This window comes from Emydura macquarii, unplaced genomic scaffold (assembly GCF_026122565.2).
Source record: "Emydura macquarii macquarii isolate MOO-44397 ecotype Brisbane River unplaced genomic scaffold, CSIRO-AGI_Emac_v2 contig_3249, whole genome shotgun sequence".
Lineage (NCBI taxonomy): Eukaryota > Metazoa > Chordata > Testudines > Chelidae > Emydura > Emydura macquarii.
In genome coordinates, this window is record NW_027133386.1 from 385,511 (window position 1) to 407,560 (window position 22,050).

Sequence of the window (22,050 nt, forward strand, 5' to 3'; positions counted from 1 at the left end):
GTGACAATGGAACAGGAGAACCACACCAGAGTGCGGGAGTTCATCCTGCTGGGATTCCCAACCATCCTGGAGCTGCAGGTTCTGCTCTTCGTGGTATTCCTCACTGTGTACTTGCTGACCCTCCTGCAGAACGTGGTCATCATCATCCTCATAAGGACCAACCATCACCTCCACAAGCCCATGTACGTCTTCCTCAGTCACCTCTCCTTCCTGGAGGCTTGGTACATCTCGGTCACCGTCCCGAAACTGCTGATGAATTTCCTGGCGGAGAATAAGAGCATCTCCTTCATGGGTTGCATGGCCCAGCTCTATTTCTTCATCTCCCTGGTCTGCACCGAGTGCGTGCTCCTGGCTGTCATGGCCTACGACCGGTACGTGGCCATTTGTAACCCGCTGTGCTATCCGGCTATCATGAGCCACCAGCTCTGCCTGCAGCTGGCGGTGGGCTCCTGGCTGGCTGGCTTCCTCATCTCCATGCTGAAGGTCTTCTTCATCTCCCGGCTGTCGTTCTGCGGCCCCAACATCATCAACCACTTCTTCTGCGACATCTCCCCGCTGCTCAACCTCTCCTGCACCGACATGACGGTGGCAGAGATGGTGGACTTTGTCTTTGCCTTGATCATCCTGCTGATCCCGCTCTCCGTCACCATCATCTCCTATGTCTGCATCATCAGCACCATTGTTCGCATCCCCACCGCCCTGGGCAGGAGGAAAGCCTTCTCCACCTGCGCCTCCCATCTCACCGTGGTCGTCATCTTCTTCTCGGCCACCCTCTTCATGTATGCCCGGCCCCGGAGGATCCACTCCTTCAACCTCAACAAGCTGGTGTCGGTGGTGTACACGATTGTTACCCCCATGCTAAACCCCTTCATCTACTGCCTGAGGAACCAGGAGGTGAAGGGGGCACTGAGAAAGATGCTATGTGTCAAGAGAGCTGTCCCCAAGGTCTGCCGCAGTGACCATTAGCTTTGGATGGGACAGATAATTGTCCCACCCTTGCAATCGTGCTTTCTCTCATCACACACAAGTGGCTCAGTGCAAGTGACCTCTTAGGTAGTCGGGGTTGGTCCTGCGTTGAGCAGGGGGTTGGAACAGATGACTTTCTGAGGTCCCTTCCAAGCCAACTCTTCTATGAATCTATGATTCTTAAGAGTGGCTGGACAGTATTCTCCAGGGGACAACAGGGGGTATATTCTTTTATTAGGAGAACACCTGAGCAAGAACTGTTTCATGCCCAGGTTGAATTGTATCTGGAGCTAAATAAGTTGTGTGCGAAGACGTTAAGAAAGTACTGATGTAGAGAAGGGATGAGATTTATGCGAGCTCTGAACAGAAATCAACTGATTTTTGGCCAAGGGCAAATGCGACCAAGGAGTGGTTCTTTCCTTCTACTCTTTGAGCTGTGTGCGAAATGAGTTGCTCAGTCTGGATCCCTCTCTGGCTGAATGTGTGCTCGGTCCTGGCTCAGTTTGGTCCCATATCTGAAAGTAAAATGGTTCTACTTAATGATAAGAAGAATAAAATTCATGCTGTTGCCAGTCTGAGCAACAAAGCCACTGTTTCACTGAGCCATTGCAAACTGTGCTCCCTTTCATCCAATGAGACTTTGGTGTCAATACCCCTTTGTCACCAGTATATATTAGGAATAACGTCATTGAAATTGAAAGCCCTGATTCTCCTCTCATTTGCCCTGGGGTAAATCAGGAGTCACTCCATCGGGGTCAGTGGGGTTCATTCTCCTCTTATTGTGAGTCCTCCGCAGGAGCCGTGCAAACAAATCAGATGTAGACTCCTTGGTTTATTGTATAAGTGAGAGAGAGGTAGATATGTCTCCTTTACTGTCATGATAATGGTCTAGCACTGTTTAGTGGGGCATAAGTGGACTGTATTGTGTCCGTTTCTCACAGTGAGCTCTTTCCTGAAACTTGTACTATTGAACCTAAAAATATCCTGATGAATTCTCTGTCTGTGAGTGAGGAGTGTATGTGCAGGTCATAAAAAGACACCAACCTAGACTGCTCTGACAGCAGGAAGGGGAGTGCAGACACCGACTGCCCCATCCTAGCCCTGCTGGCCGAAGAATGCCTATAAATAACCCTAAAATATAGAAGGATCCACCCTGGGAACAAACAAAGCACAGAAATAAGAGAAGAGTCAGGCTTGCAATTAGCTGGTGATTAACACCTGCACTGAACCCAGAGGCAGCATGGCACAGCCACGCCCAGAGACTTACAGGAGAGCCAGAAACTATAAAAGATGGGTTAAAAACATGGAAACTTTCGGTCTCATTCTGCAATTGTCATCTTGGAGCATCGGATCCACGACTGACAGAGACCCAGCTCCCTCCTTGTGCCCAGGATAATTGGCCACTGGGGCTGGCTAAAGCAACGCATAAAAGGACTGGTGATTATATCACACCAGCCGGCAGCACTTTGTGAGTGTGTGTGTGAATGTGACGGCTTTTTGATATTCTTACGTGTACAATAAGCGTGGCATATTGCCTTGTCTCCCTGAATAAGATCCTGCTCGTCTTTTCTTTTACAAGTAGAACATTATGAACTGCATTCATAGAATCCTAGAAGAGCAGGGCATCTAGTCCAGCTCCCCACTCAAAGCAGGACCAACCCCAGCTGAATCATCCCAGCCAGGGCATTGTCACGCTGGGCCTTAAAAACCTCTAAGGATGGAGATTCCACCACCTCCCAAGGTAACCCATTCCAGTGCTTCACCACCCGCCTAGGGAAAAAGCTTTTCCTAATATCTAACCTAAACCTCCCCCACTGCAACTTGAGACTGTTGCTCCTTGTTCTGTCATCTGCCACCACCGAGAACAGCCTAGCTCCATCCTCCCTGGAACTCCCTTTCAGGTAGTTGAAGGCCGCTATCAACTTCTCTCTCATTCTTCTCTTCTGATGATTAAGGAAGCCAAGTTCCCTCAGCCTCTCCTCATAAGTCATGTGCTCTTCATAAGTCATTTTTGTTGCCCTCCACTGGACTCTCTCCAATTTGTCCACATCCTTCCTGTAGTGAGGGGCCCAAAACTGGACACAATACTCCCAAGTACACCCATACACACCCACTATCTATCCCAAGTACAGCACTTTGTATCTGTCCTCATTAAATTTCATCCTGTTTACTTCAGACCATTTCTCCAATTTGTCCAGATCATTTGCAATTTTAATCCTATTCTTCAAAGCACTTGCAACCCCTCCCAGTTTGGTCTCACCCAGAAATGTTATGTGTACACTCTGTGCCATTATCTAACTCATTGATGAAGATATTGAACGGAACCACACTCAGAACTGATTCCTGCCAGGTCTGTCAAATAGCTGGTCTAATTTTCTAATTTTTGGTGGAAAATTTTTATTTTTAATCAAAATATCAAAGACCCTCGATTGAAAAAAGAAAATCTGTTTTCACTTTTGTGACTTTCTTTTTTTTTTAAGGAAAACCCACTTTCTGCAAAATGTTTGATGGTGTTGTAAACCCAGTTTTCCACCAAAAAAAAAAAAAAAAAAAGTTTGAATGGCAAAATATTCAGCCAGTTTTACTATTGAATCGTCTAATCTGATCTCTTGCATACACAGACTAGAAAATTCTACCCAGTCATTCCTCAAGTTAGCTTGCCACTTCTGGGTGAGCCATAGGCGTCCCACTCTCATTTATTTTTAATTAGCTCCCTTCAGGACAATTGTCCGGTGGAAGGCTCCTTCCAAAATTCCTCCTCCACCTAAACAGTTTAGACCCATTAATTAACACCTGGGGAAAACACCCACTATGCTTTAAAGACAAGACAATGGTGATTAATAACTGGGTGTTTGCGTCTTCTCAGCAACTGATTGAGTGTCAGCTCCAAGTCTGTATGTGCTGAAGAAAACCACACACATCTTTGGAAGGGTGAACTTTCCCAGGGATTAGCAGAATTGTGGTTTGTGCATGGACACATTCCCTGACTTTTGCAAGGGTTTGAAGGTTATTTTTCAATCTGCTCTAGGGCAGAGGAACCAAGAGTACGATCAATGGAAGCATCTGTAATCCTGGTTCCTGTGTGTGTTTGCATGATTCATCTAGTTCTAAGAAACCTGAACAACACTCAGATAGTCTTATAGCCTAAGAATCTGGAACATCTTTTTGCAGTCGTTCCGAAAAAAGTCCTTCCTTGCCAACCTCAGGTCTCACTGGAGGACTCACCACCGCAGCATATGACAGAAGAGCAGAAAATCTATATAGTGTGTATAGGTAGGCGGAGAAACATGATTAATCTCAAAACTCGGATGGACTATTGACTGATCAACTGGCCGGTTTGATTGTTTTTATAACCCATGTGAAAGACCTAGGTTCCATGGTTGCCAGCAATTTGGAAATTCTAATTAGAAAAGTAAACAGAAATGTCTTCATAGATAGATAGATAGATCTGGTTTAAGCATCTGGAATGACTGCCTGAAAGCTGAAGACGTCTGCAAGCTGTCCCACCTATCTGCACCTTCCCCACCTCCACCCTGATACTGCAGGGACCTTTTGCAGCAGTGAAAGGTGAGTTCAGAGTTTACCATGCCTTCATACTAAAAAATAAGAGTATAACTTCATGCCAATCTATCTATCTACCTAGCCATGTATCCATCCATCCATCCATCCCCATACACACCCACCATCTATCTATCTATTGATCTATCCTCATACACCCCCCCTGTCTGTCAGTCTGTCTGTCGGTCTATCTATCTAATCACTTAATAGAGAACCTACTATCATGGAAAAAACCTGACATCAGTAGGATGAGTATTGTGAATAAAGATTGCTCCCCTGAGTCAAGGTTTGTAATATTACCCTCAGCCCCTTTTTCAGGTTTTTTATAAGATGAATACTTTTAATAGTACAAAATAGCTAGCTGTGTTCTACTGGCACCTATAACCAGTGGCTACTTACCTTCACTGTTAAAAAATTGACTCCCCTTTTCCCATTTCAGTTAAGCTAGCATTTGTTTCCAAGCCTTTGAAGTCAATATGCCTGGAGCCGCTCTATGAAAAGAGGACAGCCTTTTGAGAAACAATAAGTATATTCCATGGAAAAATGAAAGAAAACAGAAAATGTTTCACTTACTTTTTCTCTGAGGGCTTTTTTGGGGGGGAGGGAAGAAAACTTTCTTTCACTCTTATTTTTTGCCAAAAGAAAAGATGTCGAGGGAATAGCAGAAACGGGAGAGAATTTGGCTTTCCCCCCACTTCCTCTCCCCTTTAAAAAATATATTTTCCCACCTTTTTCCAGTGGAAAAGTGAAGCCAGACAAATTCAAATGAGAAAAAAGATGCAGACTTTTAATAGTGAGAATGGTGTCACTTTGGAACAAAAGTCCCAAGGCAAGTGGTGACTCCTCCAGCTCTCGATGTCTTTAACTGAAAACTGAACTCTTTCTGATAGAGGCACCTTAGTCAAATGCAAGTTCTGCTGTAGTCTAACCCAACCTATCCTCCTAGTGACCACCTTAGGGAGGGATGCAGAGATAAAAGCTCTAGACACCAATTTTGACTGGAGCAGCTTGTCCTGGACCCCACAAGGGTCCAAAACGGAACGCAGAATCTGGCCCAGCAGGGTTTTGTGTGTTTGTTTGTTAATGAAATGAAAGGAAATATTGAAACAAAACCGAAATCTCAAAACCAGTTGTTTACAAAATGTCAAAACAAAACATCGAGTTTTTTTTTTTTTTTTTTTTATAAAGGGGTTAGATCTCTTTGCCCAAAATAACTTGGAAACACTGACACAGATTTGCAAAATATTTTGAGGTTGAGGAAGCCACATTTTTTGTCCCAAAAAGTTACAGACAAAAACATCTTGCCCTGGTCTGCATAGCACACTAGAGTCATGGTGGTAACCATCTTCATCATCAGCAGCACATGAGCACACATTCACTGAGCTGCTTTTTCCGTTCCTTTCACGTCTGCAGATAAGCCATTTGAAACCCACGTCCTGATGGAGAACGATACTGGCCTCCGGGAATTCATCCTCCTGGGTTTCCCCACCCAGCTGGAGCTCCAGGTCTTGCTCTTCCTGGTCTTTCTGTTCACCTACTTGCTGACAGTCACGGAGAATGTGGTCATCATCCTGGTGGTGAAGCAGAACCCCCAGCTCCACAAGCCCATGTACTACTTCCTGGGGAACCTGTCCTTCCTGGAGATCTGGTACGTCTCAGTCACCCTGCCCAAGCTGCTGGTGGGCTTCTGGTCCGAGAACAAGAGCATCTCCTTCCCCAGCTGCATGGCGCAGCTCTACTTCTTCATCTCTCTCATGTGCACCGAGTGTGTGCTCCTGGCCGTCATGGCCTACGACCGCTTCATGGCCATCTGCCACCCACTGCGCTACCCGGCCATCATGACCCACCAGCTCTGCCTACAGCTGGCAGCTCTGTCTTGGGCAGGCGGCTTCTCCATTTCCCTGGTCAAGGTGTACTTCATCTCCCGTCTGAAGTTCTGTGGTCCCGGCGTCATCAACCACTTCTTCTGTGACATCTCCCCGGTGCTCAACCTGGCCTGCACCGACATGTCAGTGGCGGAGATGGTGGACTTTGCCCTGGCCTTGGTCATCCTGCTGATTCCGCTTGCCGTCACAGCCCTCTCCTACCTGTCCATCATCGCCACCATCCTGCGCATCCCCACCACCCAGGGCAAGAAGAAAGCCTTCTCCACCTGTGCCTCCCACCTCGCCGTGGTCGTCATCTTCTTCTCGGCCACCGTCTTCATGTACGCCCGGCCCAGGAGGATCCACCCTTTCAACCTCAACAAGGTGGTGTCCATCTTCTATGCCGTGGTCACCCCGGCGCTGAACCCTCTGATCTACTGCCTGCGGAACAAGGAAGTGAAAGAGGTCCTGAGGAAAACCATGGGCAGGAACTGCTCCCTGCCCAGTCGGATAGGCATGGAATGATAGATAGGTAGGGCTGGAGGGGCCTGCCAGAAGTCATGAAGTCCAGCCCCCTGAGCTGAGGCAGGGCCAAGCATGTAGTCTGGGATTCCCAAAGGGGTCGAAGTCCATCTGTTTAGGGTAGGAAAGTCGGTCTAGCAGACAAAGAAGTGGAGTAGGATGCCTAAGATGTGGGTATGATACCTAGCTCTGTCATTGATCCTCTGTGAGACCTTGGGCAATTCATTTGATCCACCATGTGCCAGTTTCCCCATCTGTAAAATGGGAATAATGATTTCCTACCACACGAGGGTGTTGTGAGGCTCAGATTGTGTAGCCCTCTGGTACTATGGGATTGGGGCCCGGTAGCGTGCTGCGTGGCCGGGCCCTCCTAGCCCTCGGGGTTCCCCCTTTGTACAAAGGGCTCACAGCCATCTGCGTGGCAGTCACCCCTGTTCATTTATTTACAGGGCGCACAGTCAGTTCCCCAGTCCCTGCCCCACGCACTCTAGGGGCTCGGAGGCTCAAGGTTGCTCACCCCTCCTGGCCGGCAGACAGACAGACTGACTCGCCGTCCTCCCCGTCTTGCTTGGCCACGGCTCTCCGCCTTTTCCGGGTTTCCTAGGCTGGCCTATATACCCTCCCTGCAGGGCCGTTTTAAGACCCTCGTAGGCCCTAGGCACGCTTGCCTTCGTAGGCCCCCCGACCAAAATAATTACTTTGATTTTAAGCTATTAATAAATTGTTTTTTAAATAAAAACAAAAAATTATATATAAAGAACCTTTTTTCGTCGGCCCTGAAAGTTTCGCAGGCCCTCGGCACTGTGCCTATTGTGCCTAATGGATAATACGGCCCTGCCGCCCTGGAAGGTAGCCAGCTGTTCCCCCTTCACCTCATTAGCCAGAGCTCTGGCTTAGCCTAAGCAGTGCGGTCAGCGGCTGCCTTCTCCCTTTTTCGTTCTTGGCCCCGCGGACCTGCACTGCCTCAGCCCAGCCCGCTGGGTTAGGAGGGACAGAGGGAGCTGAGGGGGTTACCACCCTCCGCTCTGTCACACACGTCCCCTCTTTAATGAACCACCCGGCCCCTGCCTCTCTGTGGCCGGCTATACGGGGAGCTACGAGGCAGCTCATTCATTCCACCTCTGGATGCACGGGGTCTTTTCCCTGGGGTTCGCTCTTGTCTTGCTCCGGCCAGCCTCCCTATGGGCACTGTTCCCCTATATGTGCCTTCAGCCCACAGACCCAGCACCTGGACCCCCGCGTGGGCCGGTCCTTTCCCTGCTCCCCCAAGCTTCCCTGCTGGGTTCCTTATTGGCCTTTTCCTCGCCTCGTGTCTGCTGGCCGGTTAGGCCTTTGGGCCCCTTAGGTATCACTTGGGGTTCCACCACTCTCACCTCCATGAGAGTAACGCTTGTGGGCCCCCGCCCAGCTGGGTCCAGGCACTGCTTCCACTGGTGCCCCTTCCCCCCACAAGTCCAACGTTCCCACGTGCTCGTGGGCTCTGTCCTCTCCTGGTCCGCTGACCTGCACTGCCTCAGACCAGCCCGCTGGGTTAGGGGTGACCGAGCCAGCTGAGGGGGTTACCACCCTCCCCTCCGTCACAGACGGGAAACAAAGCCCCAGATTGGGGAAGCGAGTTGGTCAAGGCCGCACAGTAGGTCAGTGGCAAAGCCTACAGCTCTCTCCCGCGTCCCAGGCACGTGCCGTTCTATAGCACGGCAGCAGCTCACGGCCTCCCGAGTGCCTCCTCCTGGCTAAGGCCGTCTCGGTGGCCGTGCCACCGCGATTTCCCCTTCATCCGGGCCCCTTTCAGAACTCCCAGTTCAAAGGAGGTTCAGACAAGCCCCACAAGGGGTCCCATAATGAAGCCTTCTGGTACCTCCTAGCCCACCAGGCCTCAAACCCAGTTCAGTGTCTCTGCCTAGTTTAACCCAGAGTTACACAGAACATCTCAGCTTGGCCTGTAACGTCTCTCCCCAGCGTGTACAGGGTCTCTCCTGTCCGGAGAGCGTTCTCCCACTCTCCCTTCCTTCTTCCACTTTTCCCCTGCTGGCTCCAGACCCCGCAGGAGACTTCATGCACCCTGCAATAGCAACAGACACGCCATCAGGGCTGGTTTACCCCCTAGGCTCTCCAGTCAATGGGGCAAGCCATCCTGTGAACCCTGGTGACTAGCTCACACTGCCTTCTGCTCAAATCGTCCAAGGTCTATAGGTACCTAAAACTAGAGATGGGTGCCTCGTGGGATTCGCCAACCATGCAGGCAGGTTAGGCGCCTAACTCCCATAGGTGTCCGTGACAGCTGGGCGCCTAAACTGCTTAGGCATTTTTGAAAAGCCCCTAGGCACCTCAGAGACTTCAGGGTCCGAAGGGACCATCCTGATCATTTAGTCTGACCTCCTGCACATCGCAGGCTACAGAACCTCACCCCCCCACCGCCCCTGATTCCTGTGACATACTCCTAACTTCCGGCTGAGTTATCAAAGTCCTCAAATCTTGATTTAAAGACTGCAAGTTACCGCAAATCCGGCGTTTCCTCTAGTTTAAACCAGCCTGTGATCTGTGCCCCGAGCTGCAGAGGAAGGCGAAACCCCCACATCCCCAGGGAAAATTTTGGGGAAAATTCCTTCCCGACCCCAAGTCTGGCAATCAGCTAGACCCTGAGCATGTCGGTAAGACCCACCAGCCAGGCCCCTGGGAAAGAATTGCCGGTTTGTGTCTTTAAAAATCTGGGCTTAACAACTTGTCCAGGGTCACACAGGGACTGTGTAGTGAAAGTAAAGAATTGAATGCAGCTCGGCTGAGTCCTACTGCAGTATCTTAACCCAGTGATCGCTCCTCCTGCGTACAGCATTCTTCTACCTGACAGCAATAATTCTGATGTCAATCACTCTCCCACGGCCAGGCCCATGCACCCTCATGTAGTTGGCTTGCATGGAGTCTTTGAGCAGGGGGCTGGACTAGATGGCTGCCTGAGACCCCTTCCGCCCCTCATCTTCTATGTCTCTGGGTCACCACATACCCAGGAGCACAGAGTAAACTTGATCTGCTTGCTAGTTTGAGGTCTAGCACCCATTCAGCCGACGCTTGTACAGACCTTAGTCGGTGACACATGCACAGGGCTGAGGAGTGGGGATGGGGGGGAATTGTACCAGTGCTCTGAGGTCAGCCCCCCCCCACAAATGTCTGTAACATCTGTGTAAATAAAGTGAAATGTGAGGCATTGGAGCCTCATGGAACATGATGTACCGGGCCCCCAAATTTCTCTCAAAGGGCCTGCATGACATACGTGTGCTATCAGTGCTGGGAGCCCAGAAGGACGTTCCTCTGATTAAACCTCTGGGGCTAACGAGCATTTATTGCGCTGTTCCTTGCTTGCTGGGACAAAGTCAGACCTGCTAGAAACAGGGCATTTAGTCTGTGGAGCTGCACCTGCTCACATCACCTGTGCACGTGGCCCTCAGGACGTACTGAGGAGTCAGGGAGAAGATTTTGGCTAATGAGTCTGAGAATGTGACTACATCATCCCGTTGATCTGCTGCTAAAGTAAAGACATTTTCTTTTCTTTTATCCTTACTTGGGAATGTTCCTGGGATAAGATCTGACATCTGTAATGTAACCGAAATCATGTTGATTTCAATGGGAGTTTTGGGAATACACTTAGGAGCATCATGACAGACAGACAGACAGATGTTTGCAGGGTTGTTATAGCTGTGCTGGTCCCAGGATATGAGACAGACAATGAAGGGGAGGTAATAACTTTTATGGGACCGATTGAGCCAAAGATAAATATAAACCATGGGTTTGATTTAGAAACACCATTACTCGTTTTATTTCTTCTCGGGAGGGATGGCTCATGGCTGGATTTGTCAGATTCTTGAACAAGAATGTGCTGGGAATTTTTGCAAAGATATGTCTGCTTTTAAATTTGTGCAGAAATCACACTACTTCGATAATTGCTAAGCACCTAGGCTTTAAAATAAGCACTATGAAAACTTCCAGAGGGGTAGCCGTGTTAGTCTGTATACAGCAAAAACAACGAGAGTTCTGTAGCACTTTAAAGACTAACACATTTAATTTCGTCCGACGAAGTGGGTTACGGCCCACAAAAGCCTATGCCTGCAGAAATTAAATTTGTCAGTCTTTAAAGCACTATGAAAACTGTGATAGGTAGATACATAGATAGGCAGAGGGTGCATAGCAGAGAGAAAGGGAGGGAGAGATTAGATTAGACAGCCAAACAGACTTTATTCAGTTTCTGCTCACTTCTAGTTACTCCCCTCTAGTCACGTCTCTGGGGAAACAGCCCGAATTCATTTTTATCCCTCTGTGGGAGTCAATGACATTATTCAGAGCACTAAAGGCTCATCATATTAGCAGTCCTATGCACAGACGTTTGCAGGACTGGGTCCATAGCGTGTCTGGCATATGCACAGTTGCTTCTGAATCTATGACAGTTTCTAGATTAGCTTGTGCCAGTTTTTAAGATATTTATTTTATGAAAGTGGTGACTCAGCTATTAGAGAGAATCTGAGCCTGTGTATGTTTTTGTTTCCTTTTTAAATGACAAGATTTTACCACATGAAATGAAGGTTAAACTAGTATAAGTTGAAGTCATGTTGAAAAAGCATTCTGACACTCATGACTGGATTAGAAAAGTATGAATGGGGAGCGAAAGATATGTACTGACTTTAAACAACCGACGTTAAAATGTTTATCTATTCTGCTTTATATTAGACAGACAGACAGACAGAGGGGGTGTATGGGGATGGATAGATAGATAGATATTTTTAGAGGGGTAGCCGTGTTAGTTTGTATTCAGCAAACAGAACTCTCGTTTTTTTATAGATATTTTTGTCTCTTTATGTTTTTGTTAAATCAAGTGAGTGTCACAGAAACAATATTTTAATTTTACATTTAAGTTTCTATCATCATCATCATCAACGGCACTGGAACTACTTATGCATAAATTTGAGCAGTCACTGAAGTCACGGTTAGCTCAGAGCCACTGTGGCTAGCACGAGGCAGGATTAAGCCCCAGTGTGCTTTGCTTATTTCTTGGGAAGCGCCAGAGATTGGATCCTGCAGTGGCCCCTGATTGCTCCAGTCTGAACTTCATCCATTACACGTTCAGCTTTGGAGGGCTATGAAGTCTCCTGAGTCAAGGAGCGAGATTGGTCAGGGGTCATCAGAAAGATGGAATGGACTCTGCTGCTGGAGGTGGAGAATGTCGAAGGCACAATTGGTGCCTAAATCTCATTGAAAGTCAAAGGGATTTGGGCACCCAACTCCTATTTGTGTCTTTGAAAATTTGATCCACAAAAATTGATTCACAAAAAAGAAGAAAAGAATTGTAGTGAAGAATCACAGGGAACTGGGAATCGAGTGTCTGTGTCTTTAAAATGCTGTAAGAGTCCATACCAAATAACTTTTGTCTTTCCTCTCTTCATCTTTTTTTCCCTTTCCATCTTTCTCTCTCTCCTGTCTTTTTCTCCACTTTTCCTCTTTTTCTCACTATTGCTTTCTATTTCTTATTTTCTTTGTTCTTTTTTTCTTCTTCTTTGTATTTTTCTCCCAGTTCTCCTCACTTTCCCTCAGCTGCTTGTCTCTACCCCTCTCAGCATGGAATGGGAGAACACCACCAGGTTCCAGGAGTTCATCCTCCTTGGATTCCCGACTGCCGTGGAGCTGCAGGTGCTGCTCTTTGTGATATTCTTGATGGCGTATGTGCTGACCCTCCTGGAGAACGTGGTCATCATCACCCTGATCAGGACAAACCATCACCTCCACAAACCCATGTATTTCTTCCTTAGCAACCTCTCCTTCCTGGAGGCCTGGTACATCTCGGTCACTGTCCCAAAACTGCTGGTGAATTTTCTATTGGAGAGCAAAAGCATCTCCTTTGTGGGCTGCATGACCCAGCTCTACTTCTTCAGCTCCCTCATATGCACCGAGTGTGTGCTCCTGGCCGTCATGGCCTACGACCGGTACGTGGCCATTTGTAACCCGCTGCGCTATCCGGCCATCATGACCCACCGGCTCTGCCTGCAGTTGGCAGTGGGCTCCTGGCTGACAGGCTTCCTGGCCTCCTTTCTGAAGGTCTTCTTCATCTCCCGGCTGTCGTTCTGTGGCTCCAATGTTATCAACCACTTCTTCTGCGACATCAGCCCTTTGCTGAACATGGCCTGCACCGACATGACAGTGGCGGAGATAGTGGACTTCATCTTGGCCTTGTTCATCCTGCTGGTCCCGCTCTCCGTCACCATAGCCTCGTATGTCTGCATCATTGGTACCATCTTGCAGATCCCCACTGCCCAGGGCAGGAAGAAAGCCTTCTCCACCTGCACCTCCCATCTCACTGTGGTCATCATCTTCTTCTCGGCCACCCTCTTCATGTACGCCCGACCCAAGAGGATCCACCCTTTTGACTTGAACAAGCTGGTGTCGGTGGTGTACACGATTGTCACCCCCATGCTAAACCCCTTCATCTACTGCCTGAGGAACCAGGAGGTGAAGGGAGCTCTGAAGAGGGCTTTCTGTGATGTCAATGCTGTCCACAAGGTTTCTGTGCTTGTCACTGCCTCTCGGTAGGACAGAGAATTCCCTCCTGGTGCAATATGAGCGTGGAGGTAAGAAGGAAGGAGTAGCACATTGCTGATGGAATTTAAATTAGATGGAATTTGTGTTTGCAACACAAGACGGGAGCTCAAAAGTTGTCTCTTCTCTCCCTCCATGGTGTAAAAAGTTAATATGGATTGGAAGGTCCTGGACTTTGGGTTGTGTTTAGACCTGGCATTCCAGTGCCAGCCAATCTCTGGTATCTAATGGTTGAAGAGGTTTGGAAATTGGAATATGGACTGTGGCGATAACTCCCCAAGTGAATAGATGGCAGGCCAATCTCCTGGGATAAGGCTGGACAAAGCCCTGGGAATGAACTGCAAGGATTACTTTTTCATTGTCCCTAAGGAAGCAAAAGAAAGGAGCTAAAAGGCCTTTTCCGTTTTCCATGGACAAAAATCTCGGTGCCTTTAGTTATTCTGTACTCATGGAGATTCCACATGAGTCTCTGTGAATTTTCTTGAGTAACAGCTGCATAAAAATTGAGTTGGCAGGTGGGTTCCTTCCCTCCGGGTCAGTGTGGATTCTATTCTATAGGATAATAAAGCTTGGCAGAATATGATTTTTATATATTTATAATTTTGATGGATAATATTGATGTTTATTTCTTAGCATTTTTTTCTATTGTCATTGATTTACATTTTCACAGTTGTGTGACATTTTGAATGTGTAACATTTCTTCCTAATTGTTATCTATTTAAATGTTCACAGTGGTAGGAAGTTTGGGGGAGCAGACAATAATCATTACGTCAGTATCTAACAAGTTCTCAAGCAGCATTTTTCTTACTTTGCCTATGTGTAAATTTTGATTATTATTCATGGAGCTATTTTTTCATAGGTTTGGGAGTGTACAATGAAACCAATGTTTACCAACATCCACCAATAAAAATCCAATCCCTCCTAGCCGAAGGATAATTAAAATAAATCCACAGCAAATGTGTTAGTTTAGATAGGACATTTCCCATATGGGAGATTGGTAATGGGTTGAACCCAGACCTTAGATCTGAGCACTTCTGAACTTTGAAGTTTAGTTTTGGCTTCCAAATCTGGAGGCGGAGCCCACCTGTGGTTAGGAACAATCACTGCAAGATATTCTGAAAATGATATTGGGATCATTCATCTTGGGTGGGGACTTTCAAAGGGGCCTAAAGGATTTAGGCACCTAAATACTAGGCAGTTGAGTGGATAATTCCCTTAGGTAGACAGCATAGGTGGATAAGAGGGATGTGGACAGGGCATTGCACTGGGCCCAGATTTCCCATAAGACCTTGCCTAAGCCATTTATCTACCCCATACCTTAGCTCCTCATCTGCAAAATTAGGATAATTTTTCTGTCGTAGGGAAGAAATCCTTTACTGGTTGTGAGCTGCTCATATGCTACGGAAATGAGGGCCGTCTACATAGACTAAACCCATGCTTTATTGTCTCTTGATGACTGCAGATCACGTGTGTTCAGTTTACAAGTAATACAGGATTGACCAGCCCTACAAATCCAGCTGGGATCTGAATGTCAAGCTGGTTTCTTTCCGTCTCAGACAGAATCCTCCCCAATACAGGTTGTGTAGGACAAATTACTGCCTCAGTGACCCCTGTGACCTTTGTGTAACCCCCATTTTCCCAAATCCTACCCTCAGCTCTACCTGTACAAACTCAATATCTTCAAATTCTTCCCTCAACAAAGGTCTGGAACTTAGTGAGCTCCTTCTAATGAGGATGGACAAGCAGCCATGATAGAATTGCTTCATGCGCTCCGAGCTGTGTTGGATGAGCAAAGCCCAAAGGATTAAAACACAATAAAATGTATTTTAGTCTCTAAAAGCCATGGGGCTGGTTGAAAGTTTTCCATTAAGGCTGTTTTTGACAGAATTGGGTTTTCAACTACACAAATATATTTGTGGAAAGTGTCTGCTTACTGCCTTTTTTTTTCGTTTTTCAATGGGAAATAGAAAACCAAAATGGCTCATTTTCAGTTGAAAAAAAAATTCATTTTTTTGACCAAAAAAAAACGTTAGCCAAAAATGAATAAAATGTTTCGTTTTTAGTTTCAGTAAAAAATCAAAATTTTCCACTGAGGGAAAACAAAATTCTGGCCAGCCTTACTGTATACACACACACAAGTAGATCTGCAGAGGAAAACAGCTAATTTTACATCAGTTCTGGGTTTTACATGTCTAGAGGGATTTTCTAAAATCACTAGGTGCCAAAAAAGTCATTGATTTAAATGGGAATTAGACAGGCAGGGCTGAATGGTGAAGGGTAAATAGAACGGAGCAAATAAGCAATTATTCAGTGTGCTGGCAATTCTGAAAAATTGGAAAATGAATTTGTTTTAGTTCAACCAGAAAATGACTTTTTTTCTTTGGCCTATCGGAAAGTTGATTTTTTTGGTGTTTTGCGTGAATGAAACATTTCAGTTCAGTTATGAGCTGGTTTTTTTAATTGTTTTAAAAATAAAATGAAAGCTATTTTCAAATCAAAAGGTCGTGCTGAAACTTTTTGTTGCAAGAACGTTGAAATGTGAAGTTTTGACGTTTTGGTGTATTTGGGTGTGTAGGGGAATGGGTCAACAAAAACAATTTGCTGAAATCCACGTGAATTCACAAGCTGTTTCAATCGACCCAGATCTGCGGGTTTTGTGGGTGGGGGAATGTTTCAGTTGAAAAATGTTGCCCAGCTCTTGGTTGTGTAGTGCTGGTTGCAATGGAGGTGGGGGCGGGTGAGCAGTTTGCGGACGGGCAGGAAGAGGATTGGACAAACTCTTGTTTCCACCCAACTCTGCAGTGCGGCCCTGAGGCAGCACAGGGGGGGGCAGTAATCGATATCAGATAGAGATGACCTCCCACGTGAGACAAATGGGAACCGGGAACCAGATCTCCAAGTGCCAGTCTGGTCTGCTTCTGGGACGGTGCAGCCGCACAGCAACTCCTTGCTCAAGTTGTGTGGTGACAATACAGTCTAGCCCTCTGCAGGCTGCCCCGGCAAGCCAGATTCTGCCCCCTTTCTTCAGCATGTTACTCTGGGCTGGTGTGGGACTTTACGCCCAGCTTTGAGCAAGAGGAGGTGGGGTACCAGGGCCCCGCCCCAGGACCCACTGTTTCTCAGGTATGCTCCTTTGTGTCACAATCATAGCATATGAGGGTTGGAAAGGAGCTCAGGAGGTCGGCGAGTCCAACCCCCTGCTCAAATCAGGACCAACCCCGACTAAATGACCCCAAACAATCTTTCCCCTCACTTGGTTCATCCGGGGTTCCTTTTCCCCAGAGACCGAGCATCTGCTGATTGCAGATATGAAGCACTCAGCCGGGGCTTTGTTGATAGATTTGTTCTCATGGGTGACCGAGGAAGCCGACAGGGCAGATACATTTATGTGTGTGTGTGTGAGGAGTAAATGAGTGAAGATCTCCAGAGAAAGAAAGAAAGAAAAGCAGAGAGAAAAAGTCAGATGTCTGAGCCTGTTTCATTTGCAATACCCGGACGCATCAGTTCAGATCTGGCACAGATGGCACGAAATACATTCCACTGCTAACTCAGCAACACCCCAACCTCAGGCCTCTCTTCACAGCTCTTCCAGGTAGGATCAAATGGTGGGATTTTCAAGTGGCTCCTACAAAAGTTAGGTGCCCACTTCCCCCTGACGTCTGAAGGGATCTGAGCATCTCCCGGCCCTGAAGTCCTTTAAAATCCCAGACTTTTATACCTTGCCTGTGGCTGTGGTGCTTGAGGCAATTTCTAACACCCACGCTTAGCACTGTCCCAGGTCAAAGCCCTTTGCTCATCTATCCATGTTCGGTAGGTCAGTGAGTGTCAGAACGCCTACTTTATGATGGGGAAACTGAGGCAGGTGCGGTTGAGAGGTTTGCCCTAGATTGCACAGGAACTCCCTGTCAGAGCTTCAACCGGGGCTCAGGAATGTCTGACTCCCAGTCTCTTGCCCATGTCTCTCTGGTGAAAATTACGACAGGTGGTTTCTGGGAGATGCATAAGCTGGGCTGAGAATATAAACACACACACACACTGGAAGCAGGTCTCATTTTTTTCCAGAAGGGGGCAGGAGTCTCACCCCCAGATACACACACTTCTCAGAGGCGGGCATCAGGTGACAATGATTTTTAAGGGCTGTTGCCGGCGGGTTGCGAATGAAGCTTCTGACATGAAGAGCACTCCTTTCTTCTTGCTGGCCATCTACTATGGGATTTAGAGAGTCTGGGCAACACAAAATTGCCAGGATCCGGATTTCCTTTCCGAAGTGAGTGCCTTCTTAATGTATATACAGGGCTGGGAATTTCACAGAAGCCGAAGGGAGTTAGGTGCAAGGCTTCCACTGCAATTCAAGAGGAGTTGGACACCCAACTCCCTTAGTCTCCTGTGAAAATGTCTGCATGCCTGGAGGCGGGTGATTTTACAGAAGCCAGGCACCAAAATGCCCTGACAAGTGCAGAGTTCAGCTCAGTCAGGTGAGGCTGTGTGTGTGAGACCACAAGGAAGCCAATTCACTGCTCCCTCTGTGCCTCAGTTTCTCTGTCTTAAATTTGGGTTAATGGTATCTGCCCGTTTTGAGGTGTATGGAGAAAAGGACAGACCCTCACTTGCTTGTAACTTGAAGCTCATGGAACAACATTAATTTACACTCACTCAGAATCTGGCCCCAAAGTGCAATGTAAACACAGCAGAGAAAGATTATTAATGCAGGGTAAAAATAATCCAGTTTTCAGTGTCTGAGTGTTGAGGAGAACTTTACAATTTTCCAGTCAGCAGCGGCTGTCATTCCTGATACTCACGGACATCTCGTTAAGCCCCTCACTGCCAGAGCCTGGTGAGTCGCCGCTCAGGATGTTCCTGTGTGATGCTGCCTTAAACCGCAGCATTCAGGAGTGCTGTTTTGTAGATCTCAAAGCACTTAACCAGCATGGGTGACTGTTCCTTAGACACCCCCGGGGGGAACTAATGCCTCACATTATCTAGCAAGTCTCTGTCAGAGTCAGGAATAAAATCCAGGTTTCCTAACACCTACTTCTCCCCCTTCCGACTCCTAGACAGCAGAGCCCGCTAACGCCGAGTTGTCTAGAGAGTTTCAGGTTGCCAGCCGCTGACGAAATCCACCACATTCTAGGTTCTCAGGCCATAAGGCACCACTGTGCAAATCTAGTGTGAACTCCTGCATCACACGGACCGTAAGACATCCCTGAATTCACTCCTGTTTGGACCAGAGCAGATCGTAAAACAAACCAGCAAAAACCACCCAGTCATGATTTTTAAATGGTCAGTGATGGAAAATCCATACCCACCCTCAGAAAATTGTTCCAGTGGGTAATTAAAAATGTATGGGGCAAGGGTGACTTGCTGGTGGATTATCTGTGCCTTGAAGTCTTTAAACCATGATTTGACGATGTCAGTAACTCAGCCGGAAGTTAGGGGTCTGTGACAGGAATGGGTAGGTCAGGGTCTGTGGCCTGCCTTGTGCAGACAAGATGATCATAACGGTCCCTCCTGACCTTAAAGTCTATGAGTCTACATACACCTTATTCGCTGTCTGAATTTGTCTAGTTTCAGCTTCCAGCCATGGGATCGTATTAGACCTTTCTCTGCTGGACTGAAGAGCCCATTATAAAATGTCTTTTCCCCAAAGTGCGGCTTGACAAAGCCCTGGCTGGGATGATTTAATTGGGATTGGTCCTGCTTTGAGCAGAGGGTTGGACTAGATACCTCGTGAGGTCCCTCCCAACCCTCATCTTATGTGATTCCATGATTCCTGTAGGTGCGTACAGACTGTAGTCAGTCACCCCTTAAACCTTCGCTTCATTAAGACTGTTTTTATGTCCGCACACCCTTGTGCCTTCTCTTCTCTAGACTTAATGCCCTTTGGAAATTGCTTTGTCAAAAACACTCTAGGAGCTAGATCCAGCTCTTCCGGATCAGTTGAAAGCTGCCCATTGACTTCAGTGGCGTTAAACTGGCCAGCCAACAACGGAGAGTTGTCATGACTTCTCCTGATCTCAGCTCGCATTCAGCGCTCAGCAAGCTGTTGAATTAGCAGCTCTCAACGGGCAGTTTCTCTGGTGGCTTCTTGTCCTGCTTTTAACTCCCTTTGTAATACTCTTTTGAGATCTTTAGATAAATGTTGCTATATAACAGCTCAGTATGACTGTTCTTATTATTGGACCAGGTATTTACATTCCTTTAAAATCTGACCCATTGTTCCTGCAGGCATCTATCAAAACCAGAGCCAAAACCGAGACCACCTGAGTCAGAGGGTGTGTCTACACTGCAGTTACAAATCCGTGGCTGGCCCATGCCAGCTGACTCGAGCTCGTGGGGCTCAGGCCAATGGGCTGTTAGATGTTTAACCTCTGTCTGGAGCCTAGGCTCTAGGACCCTGCTAGGTGGTCTGTGTTATGCAGGAAATCAGACTAGATCATCCCCGTAGACCTTTCTGGTCTTGGAATCTATGAACCTATGCAACAGCTGAGTATTCTTTTTATTACTGCATCTCCACTGATTTTTCTCAAAGGCAGAGATGAAGAATGAAAATCAGAGCCGGGTCCAGGAATTCATCCTGCTGGGGTTCCCCACCACCCGGAAGGAGCTGCAGATCCTGCTCTTCGTCACCTTCATCGTCATCTACACGCTGACGCTCGTGGAGAATGTGGTCATCATCGTGACGGTCCGGGTGAGCTCCCACCTCCACAAGCCCATGTACTTCTTCCTCAGCAGCCTCTCCTTCCTGGAGATCTGGTACGTCACTGTTACAGTGCCCAAGATGCTGCTTCTCGTGCTGAGGGGAAGCCGGCACATTTCCTTCGTGGACTGCATGACCCAGCTCTATTTCTTCATCGCTCTGGCCTGCACCGAGTGTGTCCTCCTGGCTGTCATGGCCTATGACCGCTACGTGGCCATCTGTAGCCCTCTGCGGTACCCCGCCATCATGACCCACAGGCTCTGCTTCCGCTTGGTGGTTGGGTCATGGGTGGGCGGCTTCACTAGCTCCACGCTCAAGGTCGTCTTCATCTCCCGCTTGACCTTCTGTGGCTCCGTCATCAACCATTTTTTCTGCGACATCTCGCCTCTGCTCCAATTGGCCTGCACCGACATGTTGCTAGCGGAGACGGTGGACTTCATCTTGGCCTTGGTCATGATCCTACTGCCACTGCTGGTGGTCGTGGCTTCTTATGCCTGCATATCGGCCACCGTTGCACGGATCCCCACAGCTCAGGGGAGGTGGAAAGCCTTCTCCACCTGCGCCTCCCATCTGGCAGTGGTGGTCATCTTCTACTCCACCACCCTCTTCACCTACGCCCGGCCCAGGGCCATGAATGCCACCAACTCCAACAAGCTAGTGTCCGTGCTCTACACGGTCGTGGTGCCCTTATTCAACCCCATCATCTACTGCCTGAGGAACAGGGATGTCAAAAATGCCCTAAGGAAAATGATCAAGGGGCAGAAGTAAACTGGGAAATAACATCCCAGGGTCTCACATAGGTTAATGAGGTATGGATGGCACAGTTAATGTTGGAGATTCCATGGGGCAGATTGGAAGTTGGGTAACTCCCCTGCAGCCAGCAGCCACCCTTCTTCTCTTTCTAATAGTTCTCCAGCCCCATTCTTCACGCACTGGCCCCGGCCCCATTGACTCCAATGGAACTGTGCTGATTTACACCAGTTGGGGATCTGGCCCAGCATTTTTGCATTGTACTCCTGTTCCTGTTTACACACCTGAACCCGCCGGCATTGTGGGCACCGTTATCTACTTAAACAGAGATTTTCAGAGCTGCTCAAAGTACCTGGGGGCCTAAAGTCTAACTCTAATGAACGGCAATTGGGTGTCTGCAATCCCTTAGCCAGCCCTGGAAATCTCAGCCTTCCTCTTGCCAATCCTGATTCACGAGTGAGACTTGGGGTGCTTTCTAGTATCTAAAACTCTGCCTGGCCTTGTTTATACCGCAGGTGAGGGGAAACCAAGGCAGGGCTCACCCACAAGATGGCTGACTGCAAGGGGACACGGCGGAGCAGCCAGGACGAAGTCATGCCTGCTTTGGAGGCCGGAGAAGCCCCTGGCCTAACTTACACAGCGATGAAAGGTCCGTCTCCCTGACAACAGCCCCCTCCGGCTGCCCGATGGGATACAGCCCGGCTTGTAATTGCCACAGAGCCATGGGCTGCAGCCTTTCATTTCCCCAGCTTGCCCCCAACTCAGACCTTGCAAAGGGATCCACAGAAGGCAGCCGTGTAACTGTCACCCCCCGTGTCTGCAGCCGGGGAATCCCTTTGGCAGAAAGGGGCAGGAACATGGGTCTCCCTCCCGCAGTCTCTTTCACAGCTCGTCTTCTACAGAGGGGTGAATTTCACCTGTGATTGGCCCTTAATCACCTGAGTAGCTCCCATCAGGGCCCTTCAGAGCTGACCAATGTCTATGGCTCATTGGTGGACATTTTCTCAGTTAACAGTGCCTGGGATTTTCCAGAGAATCAGGTGCCTAAATCCCACTGGAATTTGATGGAAGATGGGCATTTAGCACCATAGGCCCATTTGAAAATCCAGGTCATCC

General features: G+C 48.0%; 4 protein-coding genes across 4 annotated transcripts; all 4 read left to right on the plus strand.

The window, feature by feature from the left end:
- On the plus strand, window positions 1-2,706 carry LOC137142735 (olfactory receptor 6B1-like; the record flags this gene model as incomplete). Its single annotated transcript, XM_067532184.1, has 2 exons — window positions 1-933; window positions 2,683-2,706. Coding segments are annotated over exons 1-2 (951 nt in total), but the record flags the coding sequence as incomplete, so codon positions are not given.
- Window positions 2,707-5,963: 3,257 nt separating this feature from the next.
- On the plus strand, window positions 5,964-6,914 carry LOC137142804 (olfactory receptor 6B1-like). The gene has a single exon (XM_067532271.1). The coding sequence runs from the start codon at window positions 5,964-5,966 to the stop codon at window positions 6,912-6,914; it is 951 nt and encodes a 316-aa protein (XP_067388372.1).
- Window positions 6,915-12,512: 5,598 nt separating this feature from the next.
- Window positions 12,513-13,481, plus strand: LOC137142805 (olfactory receptor 6B1-like). The gene has a single exon (XM_067532272.1). The coding sequence runs from the start codon at window positions 12,513-12,515 to the stop codon at window positions 13,479-13,481; it is 969 nt and encodes a 322-aa protein (XP_067388373.1).
- Window positions 13,482-20,022: 6,541 nt separating this feature from the next.
- Window positions 20,023-20,952, plus strand: LOC137142806 (olfactory receptor 6P1-like). The gene has a single exon (XM_067532273.1). It carries the CDS (start codon window positions 20,023-20,025, stop codon window positions 20,950-20,952), a length of 930 nt encoding a protein of 309 aa, XP_067388374.1.
- The last annotated feature ends 1,098 nt before the right edge of the window (window positions 20,953-22,050 follow it).

Excerpts from the sequence above, each read along its gene's own strand:
- LOC137142805 (XM_067532272.1), top strand. The coding sequence starts at position 12,513 with ATGGAATGGGAGAACACCACCAGGTTCCAGGAGTTCATCCTCCTTGGA.
- LOC137142806 (XM_067532273.1), top strand. The coding sequence starts at position 20,023 with ATGAAGAATGAAAATCAGAGCCGGGTCCAGGAATTCATCCTGCTGGGG.
- LOC137142804 (XM_067532271.1), top strand. The coding sequence starts at position 5,964 with ATGGAGAACGATACTGGCCTCCGGGAATTCATCCTCCTGGGTTTCCCC.